This window comes from Nanorana parkeri, unplaced genomic scaffold, assembly GCF_000935625.1.
Source record: "Nanorana parkeri isolate BGI_ZX_2015 unplaced genomic scaffold, ASM93562v1 scaffold749, whole genome shotgun sequence".
Taxonomy (NCBI): domain Eukaryota; kingdom Metazoa; phylum Chordata; class Amphibia; order Anura; family Dicroglossidae; genus Nanorana; species Nanorana parkeri.
Window position 1 is genome coordinate 459,722 of NW_017307017.1, and position 20,991 is coordinate 480,712.

The 20,991-nt window shown below is 38.7% G+C and overlaps 1 protein-coding gene across 3 annotated transcripts in view; it reads right to left on the reverse strand.

Annotated features, from left to right (window-relative positions):
• Positions 1 to 20,991, reverse strand: part of SHANK3 (SH3 and multiple ankyrin repeat domains 3) — a 281,977-nt gene that overhangs the window by 28,479 nt on the left and 232,507 nt on the right. For all 3 annotated transcript variants that reach the window (XM_018564419.1, XM_018564418.1, XM_018564420.1), the window contains 4 exons: positions 17,018 to 17,093; positions 15,839 to 15,921; positions 15,446 to 15,570; positions 14,381 to 14,516 (listed from right to left, as the gene is read on the reverse strand). In XM_018564419.1, coding sequence (XP_018419921.1) covers positions 14,381 to 14,516; positions 15,446 to 15,570; positions 15,839 to 15,921; positions 17,018 to 17,093 — 420 coding nt within the window. The remainder of the gene's footprint in view (positions 1 to 14,380; positions 14,517 to 15,445; positions 15,571 to 15,838; positions 15,922 to 17,017; positions 17,094 to 20,991) is intronic.

Sequence of the window (20,991 nt, forward strand, 5' to 3'; positions counted from 1 at the left end):
TATATATACTGAATATATTTATTTATAAAAACATATTTCACATACTTTATTTAATGGGGGGTTTTTTAATAGACAGACATTTTATAACAGGTTTTCGGAAAACTAAAAGGCACTGATCTTATTTTGGTGGAAAATTTAATAAAAATTAAATCTGCCTAAATGACTATTCATCCAATAACAATAGGCAGGGGTTATGCAGTAAACATTAAAAAAAAAATCTGGATGGATCATCTTATCTTTAAAGTTAAGGTGGCCATACACTTTACAACCATCGCAAGACCTTTGTCTTGCGATGGTTGTAAAGTAATTAAAAAAACGTACGATCTTGGACAGGCAGATCGTACTTGCGATCATCGCAAGCCCGCCCCCCTGAGGGGCGGGCTTCCGATGACTGCAATGCTGAATGGGCAGTGTGCGCGTGCGCACACCGGCCCGTTCGGCATTTGTCTGCCGAGCACCGTTCCATCCAGCCGAAAATCGTACGATTTTCGGCTGGTTTTCTAGCATGCTCCTGTACAGTAGAAACGGTCGCACGTCTCCATTCACACTGCATTTCCCGCGATTCTTGTACGAGAATCGTGCAGTGTATGGGCACCTTTAGGCTAAAATGTACCTGAATAAGCTGTCAAGATAATAAACTAGCATCATCAGTCAAGTGCACACACCTATATTTAGTTATTGTCAACTTGCTCCAAGCCCTAAACCCAGGGTTTTGGGCCACTAAATGGACATGCAGGCACCTCTATCTACCAGCATTTAACTCACTATTCCATTTCAGTAGCAAAAAGTTAAGTAAAGTTCATGAAAATAATAGACACAAAAAGAGGAATTTAAAAAGTCCAGGCGTATTTACAAATCTTAATAAGCAAGAAAGTAGAGATCAGTCACCAAATTTTAATTATTATTTCACTTACTTTACTGGCTTCCACAAATAACTAATTTTCTTTCATATTAAATGATCAATTAAAAAAAATATATGTCTAAATCATAGACTGAATTTATTCAATCATAGGAAGGGTCAAAAAACCTCTGTCAGATTATTTTTTGCTGTTTGTGTTCCATTTGGGAAGATTTTCCTTCACTTTCTGTGTCAGAGACACAACAGGAAGAAGAAGTAAATCTCTACAATGCATGAGGAATTCCCCTTGTACACCAGAACCAGTATCCCTTTTGGAAAATTTACTCTACCTCTTGTTCTGGTGATAACAATACAAATCTGGGATTTCACTTTATTTTCTGTGAAGCAGCAGAGTCACAGACAGCCATAAAAACCTCACCACACTATCTAAAACTAAAAAAGGTTTTGAACTATACACATACTTTTATCTTATCGTGCAGTTTCTTTACAGACTTGGGCTATAAGGGTGGGATGAGTGCATAGGAAAATTAGCTGAACACGATTAAATAGCAATCAATCCAGTGTTATGCCTGGTCATGCATCATTGAAGAATACAAGGCAGCCACTGATTGTAATAACATATTTGGAGTTTCTGTATATCCAAGAACAAGAAAGTAGAGATAGTTGTCATCTAGCCCTTGTCTTCCTGATGGATGCCAGAAAGGCATATAATACACTGAACGGAATACTGACAGTTTGGGGGCATTTGGGATTAGGGGGCAGTTTCTGCAATGTCCACAAATATGTATGCACCTATGCTTACATTTTTGATGATAATAAATGGTTATGCATTAGATGCCCATTCTCCCACACGACCTTTCTTTGTGTACTGGTGACTTTTTATTACTTCCTAGGACCAAGTGCGCCATGTGCAAGTTATTGCAAGTTATTGCCATTTGGCAATTGTCCTTCAAAATCGACCAGTATGCTGGTCGATTATCGTGAGAATCACAAAGTTACCCCAATCAAGGACACAAGGTAGTGAAAGTGAATACAACAACAGGCTAATTTGTACGCTGCCACCACCCACAAATTAAAGGCTTGTGAGGAACCTTGCTCCTGACATCTCTAATCAGCACACTCTGCTGTCAAGCAGACTGGCATAAAGGCTTCACAGGCTACACACACACACACACACACACACACGCACACACACACACACACACACACACACACTGCTCTTATTAGCCACTACAGGTTAGCTAATCCAGGCAATATTACTTTGAAAGTTCGTACCAACATATTCTCACAGTCTCCTCCTGAAAGTGACTGGCCACTTCCTATTATCTAAGTAACTCTTCAAAACCTCATAACTTTTTCCATTTATGCGTTATGGATCCAAAAACGAGAGTAATGATTTCAGCTGTGGTTCTGCTATGCGTGGAGCCCAAAGTCTGACACTCTACACCTATCAGAACCAGCAATAACATAAAAACAACAAAATATTAATAACTTCCCAATATTTCATCATGAAACTAGAATGTGTGAAGTCAAACAGCATGTGCCTTTGCACCACCATCCTTAAAACCTGTGTGCGCTGCACAGGAAGTTATAAATGACCTTTTTTATGTTTTTTGAAGCCTGCATTACATATATCTGTCCTAGGTGCTAATTGAGACTTTACACCTGGTCTGTAAAAATTTTGGATGCGGGGACATCGGCTGGTGTTCAGTAAGGAGCACACAGGATCTAATGACCCCTCGCGGTGGAAGCACACAAATTGAACATTTGGTCTTCCTTACACACTGTATAGTTAAAATGCTTATCCAGTTTCTGAATTAACACTGTTCCTGTATATTTGAATTAACTTTCCCTGACTGGATCATGAGTGTGATTAAAATTTTTTTATGACAATAGGCACAAATATGATTTTTTTGGGATGAATGATGACAAACATATCTATTTTAATCACTTCCTTGGTGATTTTACCATCTCACTAAGCGCATAAAGCAATCATAACTCTACTCTTATTCACTCAAATTCCAAAAAATGACTAGATATATTTAAAATTCCATAGTATAAGTGTTCTGTTTTATTTTATTTCTTCCTAATAATCATTTTAAATTCATAACTCTATCAGGGCCTCTCCTTAGGAGGTGCCAGTAAAGCATGGGATAACCTTTAAAAGATATGGAGCTTTAATTTTGAAATAATTTTAAAATATCACCTTGCTACCAACCAAGGTAATCCTGTTTGAAATCTGGCAGTATGTATCAGGTATATCAGGCTAAATTAATAATACATTTGTTAATATGTATAACGTTATAGCTGCATCTAGGTTGTATTCAATATTTCCATCTAACTAAAACAGCAGCAATATGATGTTCTCCAAGGTAAATGACTTTATTTCATTAAAATTTCTAAAAACATGTAGGTTCCCAGAAAATAGAGTGAAGAACTCACATTTCTATATGTGAGAGGCAGCAAGGAGCCTGCAGTGACTGTTCCAATGTCACACACTTTCTAAAATCACCAGATTAGTGTCAAAAGAAGGTGGGAAGTATTGGAGCACAACTGTTATGCACGGCTGTTCTCCCTCTCTATCTCCAAGTTTAATCTCCAGGACAGGAGTGTACCTAAAACCTAAAACCCTAAGAGTGAAAATAAATGAAAAAAGTCCCTCCTAAAAAATGTCCCATGATGCGACTTGCTGCTACGATTGTGACCTGACGCTACTCCTGTCGCAAATGACAGGTCCCTAGCACTGGTGGAATGAAATCAAAAGCACCAGGAACCTAGGTGACAATTGACTAAATATGATCATGACCTTATCTGGTCAATGATGTAACTTGGAATCTCTGCCAGCTCGTTTACAATTTGCAAAATAATCTGTCAGGAATCTGAGATGGCAGTAACAAATGGCAGTGCTAAATGACAGACTTCCACTGCTTCAGCTTGAAGGTTCAGGCGGGTGGGCGGGCCAACTGGACAAATCTGGCCAGCTCCTTCGCCTGTTTGCTGAACTGCAAACTGCCCGGGTTAGGATTGAACTCATATTCAACTAAATGAAGATGAACCTCATCTGTACTGGTAAAGTATTATGGGCAGCACTAAATAAAGTTTATTTAAGGCCCGGAAAATAGATGTTTATTCTCTGGACTTATGAATCTCTAATAATGAAAAGCTTATTACAGAAGTTCATATTATGAAAACCTGGCTAATAATGATCATACCATCTTGGTTTGATCTTGTTTAATCTATGCTATAAAATAAAATACCTTACCAGAAAGATAAAAATACTGACAGCAAAAAAAAAAAAAGAAGAACATACTAGCAGTATTTTAAATAATTTAGGGAAATGCATTACACAATTTATTCCTATGGCCAACCAGTATAAAAAGCTAAAAATAAAGCCAACATGTTAAAAAGAGCAATAGATAAGACAAGTTAGGTTTTCTAGTACAATGCAATTTGTTGCTGACTCATCTCAATTACAAGCTGGATATATTAAATTAATGGGACACTACATAGCAAATGTAAAGTTATATAAAGTAAGTAAAACATACAAACAGCATGCTATCCAGAGTCATTGTAAAATCGGATGTATTTTTCTTCTGCTTTTCAACTGCTATGTGTTTATGAGGACACTGTACCTCATAAAACTGTGGCCCATTATAATAATTCTGTAGCTATTACGATTACAATTTCGATATTCTATCTTAAACTCCAAAATCCTGATGTTTCATCTGTTTCATCAAGCTAATAGAAACCTGTGCATCTGTGTTATGCCAGGCAAATATACAGATTTACTTGTGATATCTTGCGTAATTGGGACATTTTGCATATTCTGACAGAATTTTGATCCAGGAATTTGTCCAACTTCCTCTGTTAAATCATGCTTTATAAAATGTTCTTCTGATTTCGTTGAATCAGCAAGGGCCTCGGAAAATGCTAGGCTTTTTTCTATTTTTCTGTAGGTTGAATTTAATGAAACAGCTTTTTTTTAACAAATGTAACTATGTAATTATATAGCTTTCATAATGTTTTAACACCTCTTATAAATCTGCATTCATCAGGGAAATGTTGATTGCTTAAATATTCCCAGCAAGTGAATTTTACAGCAGTTACTGTATATTGATAGACACAAAATTCAAAGCTGGGCACCTTCAGAAAGACTGCTGTGAGAAAAAAAATAGGAAGCTGAGAGTCACATATGGCTTCTGAGACACTGCTTTGGAATCAAAGGCAACCAATTTGGAAATGTTCAACAGCAGAAGGATTATATTTACCATAAAGCACTAAGCTCTCCCCTGAAATAGGAAGTTCAGAGGGCCTATCACATAAGCAGAAGTTTTAAATGATTTTACATATTACACTTCTGCAACTCAAGTAACATGGAGCCATCTCTTCTCTCTCAGTGCAAGATCTCTTCTGGTGGAAGGCATACTTCAGTGGTAGCTCTGCATATAAAGTAGAGAGGACCCTGACTACAGTAACACTTGCTGATTTCATTTTTGATATAATTATATAATAATATAATCAAAGGGAGGTCCTACAAAAAGTCACTGTTACTCATCCACAGATTCTAAATACAGTATGTACCTGTATAGTGGTGCTGCAGTGGAAATAATAATCAGCCCTGACCCATAAAGCACACTAGCCTCAGCTGCATTTATAACCAGATTTCACAAAGCCAATTAATCAATTATGCTTGTCTATTAGCATCACCACAGAATTCAGCTCAGTTTTATAGTGATATGCCAAGTCGTCCAGTGTAACACAGGAATAAATGCACAGGTAATTAATTGTTAAACAAGGCGAATAATCAAGTAAATAAATATATAAAAGCACCAAAATAAGACATAAACAAGCAAAAGGCCTCATTCACATGGGCGTGCAGAGCCATACAGAGTTAATATCTATGCAGGACCTGTACAACGCAATGCGCAGACTATTTTAATCCAGGGGAATACATTTGTACCTGTACAGATGTACAAGTTGGTCGGCATTTACAAGCATGCAGCCGCATTCTGTCATTGAGTTGTGCAGGTGGCTGCATGCACCAACTGCCACTTCCGGGTGCAGGTTTCTGCATGCACATGCACACTGTATGACTATGCACATCTGCGTAAATAAGGCCTAATAAAGCAGGAAAAACAAGCAATTATGTAGAAAAATAGGATTTTTGTACTCACCGTAAAATCCTTTTCTCTCCGTTCATTGAAGGACACAGGGAACAGATCTAGGATCATGTACTGCAGGTGGCGATATTACCCTACAGTACATGATCGTAGATCTGTTCCCTGTGTCCTTCAATGAACGGAAGAGAAATGTGCTTTGATGTAATGTCTACTGTGCATATGTTCATTGACCAACTCTCCTGATATAAATTATACTTTCACTTCCGTTCATTGAAGGACACAGGGAGCATATATAGGATCATGTACTGCAGGTGGCGATATTACCCTACAGTACATGATCCTAGATCTGTTCCCTGTGTCCTTCAATGAACGGAGAGAAAAGGATTTTACGGTGAGTACAGAAATCCTATTTTCAGTTTTGACCATGCTCTGACAATTACCTAACTTTGATCATATACAACACCTGGAGTTAAGAATTTTATGTCACTATATGACTAGAAAAGTTAGAGGAACCTAAAAATGATTAAACCTCAGCAGCATCATATATTGTTTGTAAAAATTATTGCAAAGTTAAAAAACATGAAACATATTCATTCATATACATGTGCTTCAGCATATTGGCTCTTAGGAATAATCATTAATACCTGATTGTCACGGTCTGCGACCGGGGCACACAAAATGACAAAAAGTAACGTGCAAAAAATGGTGTCTGTGCGTTAACAGGAACGCACTAGAGGCGCAGGTTCTAAGAAGGGCCAGGTGTTCGACAGAGCCTCTAATGGTGAGGATGATTGGCTGCTGGACACCTTCCAGGTTGCGGCCCTCTAGCATGCCCACACAGACATAAAGATTAGTGGCAGCACCGAGGGGCTGGATGCATCAGCAGACAGGGTTGAAGCATATACACAGCCACACGAGTAGGCACAGGTGCAAGGACTCACTTGAAGAAGCTGATGATCAATCCAATGCAGGACGTACAGGATCTCGCTGTGAGGAAGAGGGAATCCAGACTCACAGGAGACAAGGTAGGTGGTGGGCAACCGCAGGGATTACAGAGGCAAGAAATAAACAGGAAGTCCGACTGGGTGAAAAGACACGTTGCTCGAACGGCACGGAACAAGTGAGCTGGACTTTTAATGGAGAGGTTCAGAGTGGATTGGCAGGAAGCCAAGCAGCTCAGACAGGAGGTAAAACCCGGCGCCGGATCCTCACACAGGGAAGTGTGACACTGATTTAGAAAAATGGATGAACTGAATGGATTTAAGCTGATATCTTATCTGATAACTATGCTGAACAAGTTATCACATGACTAGGCTACAGTATAATGTCTTCTACATATGGACAGGTCCACTGTAAGAAACAGAAAGCAAAAGCATTTGACAGACTGAGACATACTACTCCTCACGTATCCAATATCACTACTAAAAACTGTCTAAAGTTCCCACAAACCTTCTAGTTGGATTCCAATCTGTCCTAGAAAGTCACATATTTAAATCTATATGGTTAGTGTAGGACAATAAAGATAGATCTTCAACAAAGGGAACCCATTGTTTGCTTAACATAAAATGGTCAAGACTAGAAGCAAGACTAGACTCAACCATAATGACAAAGAGCAAACCCACATGACACTTCAATGGACTATAATGAGGCTGGACAAGGACCGTCCAGTGCAATGTTACAATAAATGGGAACTGAACATTAAAAAGTGAAAATTTGCTGTGTTATAGGAAACATCTAGAAATAGTAATTGTGCCTTAGCCGTGCCCTTAAAGATTACCCTATTTTGTAAGCATTGCCCAGGTTTGTTGCAGGTTTCCTTTAAGCCTGCTGATTTGCGGTATAGTATAACATTTCTAAAATATGAATCAACATTTCACTTCTATTTACCACTGCGTCAAACACACAATAGAATCCACATGGAACATCTGTATACAAAAGAGGTACATAGATATTAACCAGCTAATTCTTGCTAGTCATCACAAAACAAAGGAGGCAAGCTGCAGTGTTATCTTTTTAACACCTCAAGTGACACAGCTAAGCATACTAGCTCTCCTTATCCTTTTCTGTATGAATGAATATGTTCTTGTATATTATCCAAAGGCCTCTCTTTAGTAATAAAAAATGAGATATCAAATGTATTCCTAAAGATTATGTGCATAAAACATAATAACTATCAGTACAAAAAAATAATTAGAGAATGGATTCACAACCAATCTATACCCATGGATCTGATTTAGTTTAGATCTTTCACCGTGAATAAAGGACGCACAAATAACCATGGAATGCAATGGAAAGAGCAGACCTCTGAGCTTGTTGCACATGGACAGACAGGTCTGTTGAAGAGCAGCAATTACGTGAGTAGGAGGAATAATTGGACCCCTATGGTTAACCTCAGATTTAGAATTGAGAAAAATGTGGAAATGCATGCACTTTATTTCTTTACAGCAGAATTACAGATTGCAACACAGTAAAACCTAGCTACAAATATTCAGCATTCATGCTACTGGCCATGTTGTATTTTTCTAAAACATTGGCTAAAAAGTCTGTATGCACAAGCAAGGACCTTCATTGTCTAAAGCTGGCCATACAGTTACCATTGCGTGCTAAATGGGCCAAAATTTGCTCCGCCCTGCTAACACCAACTAGCATCAATTAACTTTTGGCAAAGGAGCTGAACAGAAAATTGTTGCCCGTGGGTGCCAGCTGTAAGAATACAATAGCCAACAGGGGAGATTCCTCCATCCACTCTCTTTAGCATGGATGGGGAAGTCAAGAGATTTTTCTCCTTTAGCCCTTGGGCCTGAATGAGAAAAAGTTTAAGGATCATGGCTAGCTTTAGAGTTTGACCAGATACTATGATTAGCAGAAATTATTAGCACAAATGATTTGTGTGTAAATGAAAGTCTATTTTTTTACATAGGCAAGAGGGGCCATTTATTCTACATACACCTACAAAAGGATGCCCACCAAAACATTATTAGTAACAAAATTTGCTATGTGATATTCTGAAATAGTTATTATCCAGCCCATTGGTAACCCAGAAAGCTCAGCAATAACTCACCTTACTACACTAATGTTTTCATTATCTTCAGCCAATGATTCTCTTAAAGTGACCCTGGCATGCTTTCATGAGGAAAGGTAAGGAGGCTGCAAATGCTAGTTGCCATACTGTGCCAGGCTTATGAACCTTTAAATTACATACCCAGAACTAAACTCTTTTATCCTTTCCAGCTAAAGACTGCACCATCCTAGCATCCTTTTAGATCTGCAGTTGCCATAATGCTGGACATGTGACCAACTATGATACCAGTCATTTGAGGGCAGGGTGAAAGCTGACATAATGTAACTGTTTTGGAAAATAGTTAAAGTGATATTAAAGTCAAAAGGATTTTAAGCTATTTCAAATGCTGATGAAATCACTTACAATGGATGCTGCTCCTTGATGTTTAAACGTTTTAGTTTCCTGCAGAATCAGCTGCTCCCCTGAGCACTGGTCCTGACTTCCTGATTTAAAGTGCCTCCTTTCCCAAGCAGAGTGGTATGCAGTTGCCCTTCTGTGTGCTAGTAAGCTGTGTGTGTGTCTACACAAACACACAATAATATGAAATCACTTGCATTCCATACAGCGTACAGACCTTGATGATAGGTTGGTGCTTGAAGTGACAACACGGATGGCGCCGTGTCAGATACAGTCTATAATAGAATTCACCAGCACTCGATGATACGTGCAAGAAGTAAAGCACTTTTGATTAAATTGTCACATGCGTCATACAGCCAACGTTTTCGGGCCACGCAGGGTCCCTTCTTCTGGAGGACATAGGGGTCTATTCACGAATTCACGAACACTGTTCGGCTATTCACTTCAGGCTGGTACGGCTAATTTCAGCCGTACATCGGCTGAAATCAGCCGTACATCGGCTTGCTTTGAGTGGCTTCGGGTCGGCCGAACATGCTCAGCAAAAACTATGTCGCCCAGAAAAAGGGACCCTGCGTAGCCCCGAAACGTTGGCTGTATGATGCATGTGACAATTTATTAAAAAGTGCTTTACGTCTTGCACGTATCATCGAACGCTGGTGACTTCTATTATGGTCTAAACAAACACAGACACAGCAAATCAAGCTACTCTCCTGGCTCCCTCTCCTCCCTCCTCCAAGTTAGTAAATGAACAGTTGCTGGAGTCTGCTCTGTCCTTTGTGATCTTGTACTAGACAGGGAGTTCAGGGAAGCTGAGAGACTTGGACACAGCTGTTCAGAAACATGATGACTGAAACTGTTTCTGGAATAATGTAAAGCAATGGTTTGATGGGCAATTAATATTTGTTTGATCTGGATTCAATATTGAACAAAAGTTTGAGAGTTCAATACTACTTTAAATCAGTGGGTTTACTTCTGCTTTAAATTACTGCTAGAAAAGTGTTAGAATTCCTTATTTCCATACTTCCAGGTCAGTGATTCGCAACTTCGTCTTTGGCAATTACAAAAAAAAAATAATGCCGTCACACTCCCCAGTTTGAATAACGTAGAATAAATGAATAATTTGGTAGTCCATCTCCAGAGTTAAACCATTGTCATGGCCTTATTAGAGGAGACAAGAATTCAAACTACTGAGAAGAAATGTATCCCCAGGAACTTCCAGGATACATAAGATACTCTCCATAATGTCACTGCCTATAACTTTAAAGTGAAATGCAATTGTTGTTAAAAATGTGAATACACACGGGTACATTTTCTTTGGGTAATAAATGAAGAAGGGTTGGCTGTAGAGAGCTTATCCCATGGAAGCTGCTCCTGTACCTTATCAATTAGACTTGTAAACTGAATTCACATGATGGTGCAGGAGGGGACACTAATGTTGGTGGTGGATGGATTGACTTTTAGAAAAATGCATATAGTAGAAAATCAGTGCTTTCAAAATAGACCTTCAGGGTCCACTCAAATACTGTAACCACTGTGTTATAATAAATTTGCATGTATAATTACATGCATCTCACAATTTCCATGAGGTGAATAGAATGAAAAAAAGACAATCCAAAGAAAAAGGACTTTGGAGTGCAAAATGTTGAAGCCAGTAAAAACAAGCAAAATACATTATTCATAATAGGTAAACTTTTTAAGTTGCCTAGTAACGAAGGATATTACAGAAATACAGCCGCATTTGGTGCAAACAAATCAGGCTGCTGGAGGAGCCTTATAAATCCACAATAATGAAAAGGTTGTTATACAACAGCTGCCTCAAGGACGCATGACTTGTGTATCCCTCTACTTAGATGATGAGTCCTTATAATTAATCACTTACTATTACATGTATAAGTTTCCTTCACTGCAACATGAGCGCATGGAAATTTGTACTTGCTACATGTGTGAGAATACTGATTTTTTTTAAAAACTTTACTTACTATATTAAACTCCCAGTTATACGGCACCCAAAGTAACCCATAGTAACTCTCAAGCAACCATCCCCGCAACGCCCCGCTTTCTCCCGCAGCCCCATTCACCAGCCAGCTAGGTGCCGCAGGCGTCAGGTGAATGGAAGCAGCCAGGAGCAATAGCCGGCCTGCTATTGGCTATTTCAAATTGAGCAAACAGAGCAATGACTAAGTGCAAAGTACAATAAATCTTAGCAACCAACCAGATTTCAGTTTACTGCATTCAGAGCTAAAGATTCTTTCTTATGGTTGCCATGGATTTAAGAACTGGAAATATAAGGCTGAAGGTGTCATTAATTAGAAAACTTAAATTCTAAATAAAAAAAACTCTGTGTAAGAAAATAAGAATGATACAAGTAGGATGATATCAATTCTGTTGTGTATTGTATGTTTAAATACAATAAAAAGAATGGTCAACTCTGCTAGTACGTCATTGACTACTTATATTTGCATATACACACTTGTAAAGACTCTGGCACTTGTAAAGACTCTGCAACTCCAAGTGATGGCGTTTCTATACTGTTTCAATATTAGAAAGTAGTAACACAGCATTTTAATTAGATGTATAAGATTAAGACTCTTCAGTTGATCTTTAAACATGAAAGGAAATAACTTCACTCATTCAGAATAATCAGAGATAATTGTCAGAACTAATTAATGTAGGGAATGTAATTCACAAGCATTGTAAAATGGATTAAGAATTACCAATAACCCACATTTTCTAATAAATATATTTAAGGATGACATTACCAAACCAACTCTCTTTAAACAGCTATGAAGGAGTATACTGATATGACAGTTTTCATTAACTATGCCTAGGTTTTTTTTAAATCGATGTAGGTCATTTTAAATTGAACATCAAAATTCCAGTACCAATAGACAGGATTCTTTAGCACAGTGTAAACCGTGAGTTTGCAGAAGGTTGGATTGTAAAGTACTGCCTTCCAACTAAACCTAGCTTAACAGCCCTTAGAAGCAGTTTATGTATTTGTTTTCATTTTTCAGGCTAAGAACATTTTTAACAAGTACAGAAAATAACTGTTGATCTTTCCAGAAATGTGGTGTCCCTGCTACTTCTAAGATGAACTGAATGCAAAAAAACAATATTCTCTTTTTTTCTGTAACCTACTGATATCCCCATTCACCATGAAGTCCAGCCTGGGCCACATCCAGTGAAGTGAGTGTGGCCACCCTAGGGCAAGAAGTATGGAATGTATAGGATAAACCAGGTGAATGCTAAGGGGAAAAAGCCTGAAAAAAGAAAACTAATGCAGCCATCCGATCTAAGCACTGGTAAGTGGCAATATAATATTTTTTGGGGGGAGTGGGTTAGATATGCTTTAAAAAAGATGCTATTTATGTCATCACTTCAATCCAGTTAGCAAGAGGCTGAATTCACTTTTAGGAATGGTGAATATAGAGATTAAAATTATTCTTTTATGAACTGTGGCCAACTATGTATCTGTGAGTGTTTGGTTATAGCACAGGTGGAGCTTTAAGGAGGTGTCGGCTTCCGGCTTTACAGATCTTCACAGAACTAACCAATCGCAAACCATTGTTAGCTCAGCTCAAGGCTGCACAGGGATTCCCCACTCCCCTATCTGTTCCTTCTGCGCTTACTGGAGGCACAGACTAGAGAGGCAGAACTAGCTGTCAATCAGGTAGCGGGGTGGATCCCAACAATATTGTCAGGATCTTTTCTGGCTGCAGCGCGGCTCTGCGCTATCAGCATATAGCAGGCACTATGTGCTATATGCTGAGTTTGGGTCACAGGAGTACATTAGTAAATATTCCCCTGTGACCCAAATAAAGGTTTGGCTATAGATCTCTTTTAAACTACATCTGCTTTTTAGTGCTTGGCAGTGCAAGATATGAATATCATTACTTCTGTAGAGTATGGTCTTGGGCATAATGAGAGAAGGTAAAATAATCAGGTTATTCTTACAGGGCATATATGTATGAAAACATAATTCACTAAAGCATAGTTCCCAACTGTCTCTCATTTGGAGAGACTGTGCCTGTCTGATCCCTCTGTCCTCCTCAACTGTCCCTCTTTTTGGTCTAATATACAAATATATCTATGAAAATGTTCTATTTAACTAGCAAAGTTGTTTTTCTGCACTAAAACCTTTATCTTATCTCTTAATTATCTTGTTTGCTATTTAAAAAAAAAACCAGTATAAAGAATTAATGTTAAAATAAGGAATTCTGAGTTTAACCAATCATTTTATACTTAATGGTCTGAATAACTGGCATGTGGCAGGGGTGTGTCCATTGCCTAAATACAATATGCTGGAAGGTGTCCCTCATTCTCATCTCAAAGAGTTGGGAGGAATTCTATAGTGTTGTGAAGTATGGCATTGTCAGCTTGAAACATAAGATATTCACACACCCTTATTTACAGTACAAATCCAACAACAAGTATTTTCATTTTTGCTTATAGTAGAACAGCAGACTGAGATATGCAAGTAAATCATTGATGTCAGAGGCTAACCTATGAATAGGCCATACCGTGTGAACAAGGCACCCATTTTTCAAGGTGAAATCAACAGAAAATGTATAATCTAGGCAAATGACTTTCTGTGCATTTTTTTTCCATGGGTTCATGTATCTTTAATTGTTTTTAACTGAACAAAATCCTTTTCCCATGTTTCACCAAGTTCACAGCATGACCCTCCAGAGCATATGTAAAACAATAAAGACCTGCTGTGGCTACAAGCTAATCTGAGAACATTGTTGTAAAGAGCACGCTTTGCAGCCCTGAAACTCATTTCCAGTCCGTTGACAAGAAATCCAATTTTCCCATGCAAGATCAATATATTTGCATTTGGATTTGCATTTTGTTACAAATAACCTAAATCTACCCAGCTCCAGAAGAAAAAGCACAGTTTTGTTTCTAGTTTAAGTGCGGTCATAACACTTTTTCTTTTCAAAACTAGGTGGTCACAAATAAGATCTTGGAATGTACACCTACCCCTTCTACGCATGGCCTCTTCACTTTCTGGTTTACGACTCACAGATACAACCTTCATACTCAGGATGCCACCTCCCTGACGAATCAGATTTACCACTTGCTTATGACCAACCTTTACTACATTGACACCATTCACCTGGAGAACAAAGCATTTAAAAGCAATGTCATAGTGCTTACGCCATAGAAAAAGATTATATATCTACATACTCCATAGTACCTAAAATCTTATACACAGCAAACTTTAAAAATCTTGCACAGCAATACAATTCATATAATTATTCTAGTTCATATTTGTTGGGGTAGTTGCTAAGGCGTTGATTTACTAAAGGCAATAGGCCGTTCCCGTTGCAGGGGACTTTACACTTTGTAAGGGAATTTTCCCTAAAGTCAAATAGGCTGTTCACTTTTCAGGGGACATTGCGAAGGAATTTTCCGTTAGCTTAGTGAACGTGGTGAGAAGCTACTTTGCAAATAATATCCAATCATGAGCAAGGGGGAAAAAAAACTGCCTTTTTTCTTGCACATAATTGAATGACGATGGTACTCAGCAGAGCTTCACCTCATTCACTAAGCTAAGGAAAAATTGCCTTGCAAAATACAAATTCCCCATGCAAACAGTCTTTAGTAAATCAAGCCCTATTTATGAAAACATTTTTGAGCATTCACATAACCCGTTCCAATGGGAATACCACTTACTGTGCACCCCGAAAGCAGTAATAATTGCTCTAATGCAAGACAATCATGGATGTGGGTACAACATAAGGTTGGCCTAATTCCCTGTTTCTGGAACCCTGGCTGCTATTCTACTGATGTGGTGCCAAAATAAAAAATGCCTAATGAACAGTTGCTTATGTTGATCATTGAGAATCTAAAACAAAAGAATTTCAATGTAAACATAAAATAGGAAGTAAAAGACATCAGTAAAAATGGTTCTCACACGTCACATATCTACCTAACTTTTCAGAACTGCAACATAAAGAAGAAATGCAGAACTGATATATGGAGGTTACAGACATTTGATTAAAATTAATAATAGAGTATTATAATTCTGCTGATTCCACACACCTCAATTAAGAAGTCACCTGTCCTAAGGCCTGCTCTCCATGCCACACCATCCACATCCACAGACTCCAGATACTGCAGAGCAGGGAAAGCTGGTGTAGGTGTGAACTCCTCAATTGGTGTCTCTGCTGTAAGAAGAGTTATATTGTTTAGCTTTAGCGTTAGAAGTGTGACTCAGTCATATTCAATGATGCTTTCTAAAATGTTTGTTTATTATTTTTGTTTTGATTGTGCAAGGCAGTGTGATACATACATTGTAATGGAAAGCTATTAAAGAACATTTACACTAACTCACATTACCACAATAAAATCTTCAGTGCTGTCAAGAAAGACACTAGAACAGAATTCCCTTTTTCTGTACATTAGATAACAAACAAAACAAAATGATAGAAGTACCTTTTGCTCCACGTAACACAAAGCCAAATCCTTCCAATTCTCTCTTCTGCAATCGGGCAACTTTTTCCTGGATGACATAATCACTGCAAAAATTAGGAAAAGGGGTGACTGCACATTCTGACACTGCTCATATTTACTGGTTTTACTGGTAATAAAGTAAATATTATCCACTTAGACCACAAATACTATATTTCATAGTTCACAGTGTTTAACTCTGTGTCACACTAAAGTAAAGCCTGGAATGTTCACATAATACTTTTATACGTAACCCCCTTCTTCTATACCAATCCAATGCATTAAGCAGCTTACACGTGTACCATGGAAGTAATTAGTGTCTGTATATGTACACTATACAGCTACATAGCTGGTACCAGTGTGTAATGTGCATTTGCCTTTTTGTAACCCTGATCATCTGGATTCAACGGTTTTATGAACCCAGAATAACTGAGCACATCAGGAGTTCTGACTTCTTTTGCTGCATGTTACTTTTGGTTCAGCACTCAATTAGAGGTAGCAAAGAAATTAGTATTTTCAGAAGAAGGTCAGCAACGGCAGCCCATGGATTTTTCTCATGACAGATGTCTTTTAAGAGGCAGCTACTGGATTGTTCTTGCAGTTTGGTATCGGGTATGTTAATTAGACCCATGCAGTTCTGTAACCACACTAACAAGCATAGGATATAAATGCTTAGGTTGAATTCAACCCAAGGCCATATAGCTGCAAGCAGCACTGCTAACTAATAATAGTTCTCTCACAGTGCTATACAAGTATCCTTCCTTACCATATTCAAAAATCCATTCTTTCACATATTCCTTCAAACATTAAATCTACTCTGACATTTAAACCAGCATATGCCCAATAGAGTGTATTTCCTAATGAAGTCTTTACCGAGTGCCACAAAGTGTGCCTTATATGCAGAAATCCAAATAGACACAACTAAAGGCTCTCACGTCTATTACAAGGACATCAGTATGATAAATATTAACAACAAAATACTAAAAAAGTATCTACTCTGTCTAGTTTTTGTTATAATTGGAGGGCAGTAGCTGCAGAAGTACCTTTAATTTGCCAACTATTAACTACTAACAACATGCAATTGTTACATTGTTTATGTTTTCATTCTTTTGAACATAAATCTTTCTACAAACATGTGCTGATTGCATGCAATTATTATATTACCTGTGGGAAGTGAAAGAGTCATATGAGCCAACTGTGTAGTGTCTGAAGAGACGCTTTGTCCGATCTTCACGAGTTTCTGAAAGATAGATGAGGGTCTGCCATGTATGAAAGTAGTAAAATATATCACCCGCAAATCTGGTCAAATCTTCAGATTTGACTGTTAAAGTAACTCATTTTATTGATACACACACATCTTGTCACATTGCAACGTTTTGGGGCCACTCAGGGTACCTTCCTCAAGCATGACAAAGTATTATAGTCCATTGTGAGCTAAATGAGCTAAATAGACATCACCAAAGTACAAATGTTCTCCTGTATGCAGGACCGGATTTACTCTCTCTGCTGCCTCAAGGCCAGGTTCCTCCCTGCCAGCTAACAACCCCCCCCCTATGAAGAATGGCAGACCTGCAGGCTGCATACAACGTCGCCGAGATGACATGCACATAATAAGCCGCGGCTTCCCTACTGTACATTTAGCTCTGCTTGCTCAAAGCAGGGCTAAATGTAGAACATAACTACCTGCCCGGGCATCGGGAGATAGGAATTCCACATCACTGCTGCCCCTCTACTCCCTGCTGCCCCAAGGCCGGGCCTTGGTTGGCCTTGTGGGAAATCCGGCCCTGACAGTATGCTATGTATGAAAAACACAGGAGAACTATCCTGCTAAGAAGGTATCACGTGGCAGGTCACTTAAAATACTACAGAACCCAGCTGAACATTTTCAATTGTTTAGAGCAGGACTGTATTTGGAAACAGTAGCATGGCCTCCCTTGGCAACAGTCTCCATAGTGACTTGACAGAACACCTACTTGCATTTTATTACTTACTATTCTTACATGTCTATTGTGCATCCTTGCTAACAAGCAGCTGTGACATGAAACTGTTAAATTCTGAGAGTTTCACCAAATGACTGTTAAAGTAACTCAGTTTCTAGAAATATTGACCAGCTCCAACCAAAACATTTTGTTTTGTACAGAGTTTAAAAGCATTAGAATCTCTGTCAAATTTGTATAACTGTTTACATGTCCAGATTTCCACTTAACATCTCCATTACAGAAATTAGAGGGACAGGAACTGATGGGAAATCTCTCAATGGGAACTGAGACTAGTGATGGGCCGAACAAACACGAGTTTGGTTCGAATTCGAACTTTAGAACATGGAAAAAGTTTGAATACAAACTCAATGAAAGTCTACGGGACCCAAACTTGGAAATTCAATTGTCCCCTTTTTATAGGCTTATATGCATGTTATTGGCCATAAAAAAGGGTATGGGGATTCGGGTACTGTCCTGGGGGACATGTATCAATGCAAAAAACACTTTTAAAAAATACAGTTTTTAAAGGAGCAGTGATTTTAACATTGCTTAAAGTGAAACAATAAAAATGAAAATTCTTTTAAATATCGTGCCTGGGGGGTTCCCCTTAAACTGACTGTAAAGTGGCGCATCTGTCCGATGTATGGAACCTGCTGCAGCAAAAAGTGGCACATTTATAAAGAAAAAAATGACATTGATAAAGAAAAAAAAAAGCGTGCGGTTCCCCCTCCCAAACAATACCAGACCCTTTAGGTCTGGTAGGAATGTTAGGAGTATCCCAATTTAAAAAGAAAAAGCGTGGGGTTCCCCTTAAGGTCTGGTGGAATTTTAAGAGGGACCCCATTTTAAAAAAAAGTGCGTCGGGTTCCCCCTCAAAGTCATACCAGGCCTTTAAGGTCTGGTAGGAATTTTAAGGAAGAACTCCACCCCCAAAAATGGGGAAAAAAGAAGTGGGGTCCCCCCTAAGGCCCCATTCACACGTAACGATTTATCGCACGATTCCCGCGCATTTTTGCCGCCCCATATCGCGCAAAGTCGCCGGCTAATGATAGTTCGCGCTACTGTCGCTGGATCGTCACCCCGAAAGTCGCGCTATCCCGGCCGCTGCAAAAGGTATGTCGCTACGTGTGAATGGGGCCAAAAATTAACAACCAGACCTTTGAACCGAGCACAGGCATGGCAGGCAAGGCAAGGGGGGGCTGAAAGGCAGTGAGTGAATAGCCGAATGCCGCCGAGTGGCATTCGGCTCGGCTATTCTGCTCGGTACCTCCGAGGTAGCGAGCAGAATAGAAAAAAATGCAAATAAATGAAGAAAAAAAAGTTTAAAAAGTATTTAAAAAAATTTAAAAAAATACAAAAATGAAAAAAGTTAAGAAAAATACAAATATTTTAAAGAAAATAATAAAAAGAAATATTTTTTTTTTAAAACTGCTGCATAATGTCAAATCTGACAGATGTCGGCAAAATATAAACACTTGGGCGGAGCTAGCGGTGACATCACCGCTAGCTCCGCCAAACTGTTTCCTATTGGCCAGCACCTGCCAGAGTCTTCTTGCAGGTCCCAAGCAATAAATTGCTGGGAGGAGCCGGCCGTAACGTCACGGTTGTTATTGTTGTTATTATTTAACCTCCCTGGCGGTATGATTATGCAGGATTTTAGCATTCCAAAGAGGTACATTGTTTTTTCATGGACATTTGTTGTTTTATATTGTAGGCCTGTAATTCTTAGTAAATCTTAGGAATAACTCACCTAAATCTGTCCAAACAAGAGTCCAGTAGACATCCCAGATATGATAAAGTTTGAAACACGAAATTAAATCATTATAACATAATAAATTATAAATAATTATAAGAAATGATAATATAATAAATAATTATAAAAAATTATAATATAATAGCTAAAAAAATGGTTCAGTAAATGGGAATTTGGGGGGGGCACTGCGTGATCCGTACCACAGTCAATAGAGTACCAAGTTCGCACATCACTGAGCTTGGTCACTGAATCGTCGCTGTCATCACTTTCAGTGTCTGATGTTGAATTTCCCAACGAATTGCTACCGCTCAATTCTGTAAGTGATTCTATTTTACTATTGCTGTTTTCTACCTGGTCTAAAACAGCTTTTGACCTAAAGGGACGCTTTTTGGATGCCATGGACGTTCACAAGTTTCCAGGCAGAAAGAACAGTAAAAGTGCAGGCAGGGCATTGGACAAAGCTCTAGGGACAAAATTAAAGTGAAATAGTTGCATACATAAGTGTAATTATAGCAGATTACATTGTATTGTATGTATTCTGTGTAACTGTAATGTTTTCACTTTTGAATTTCCCGCTGGCTCCGCCCCCCGGTGTGATGCCTGAAAACGAAAGTAAAACTCAAATGCCGGCCGCGTACAGCAGAGGACGCCGCGGGCTCACAGGGACAAGGTAAGTGACACTTTTCTGTGCAATCCCGAGTCTGGCTCGGGGTTTCCGCTCTTGGTACTGAAAATTAACCCGGAGCTAGACTCGGGTATACCGCCAGGGAGGTTAATGACGGATCAGCGTCCCCAGGTCATTTCGCCATGCTTCGCCTGTCATTACGGCTCAGCTCGGGAACAACCTTCAGCTGCTGTACAGGCTATTGTGAATAGCCATACAGCAGCCCTTTGGTTTGACTAAACTGAAGGGCTCCTGCAGCCGATAGGAAAAGACTAGAGTTATGGGCATAGCTAGGATGCAATACAAGTAGGGTCAGGATCATAGCTAGGAAAGGGCAGGGGTTAAGGCTTGTGTTAGAACAAGGGTTAGAATTAGGGTTATGGTTAGACTAGGATTAGAACCCTATTTAAGACTAGTGGTAAGGCAAGGGTTTATATCTCTATCAAAAAATGTTTTATCCCAAAGAAAAATGTTTCATGCTTCTATATTAATTTACCTAATTCCTTAACATATTAGGAAATATACTTTACAATATATTATCAAATATATCAATATATTATCAAAAATGTGTATTTGTTCTGAAAACAACATGCTGACATAAAGAGGAGTATGACAAACATCAACATGTAAAGCAATGCAATGCTCAAATCATGGAAATTGCTATGCTCCTAAGCTATAAAACAAAACACAAATATGATAAAACTGGGGGGGGGGGGGGGACGTGATGATGGTTTTTTTTTTT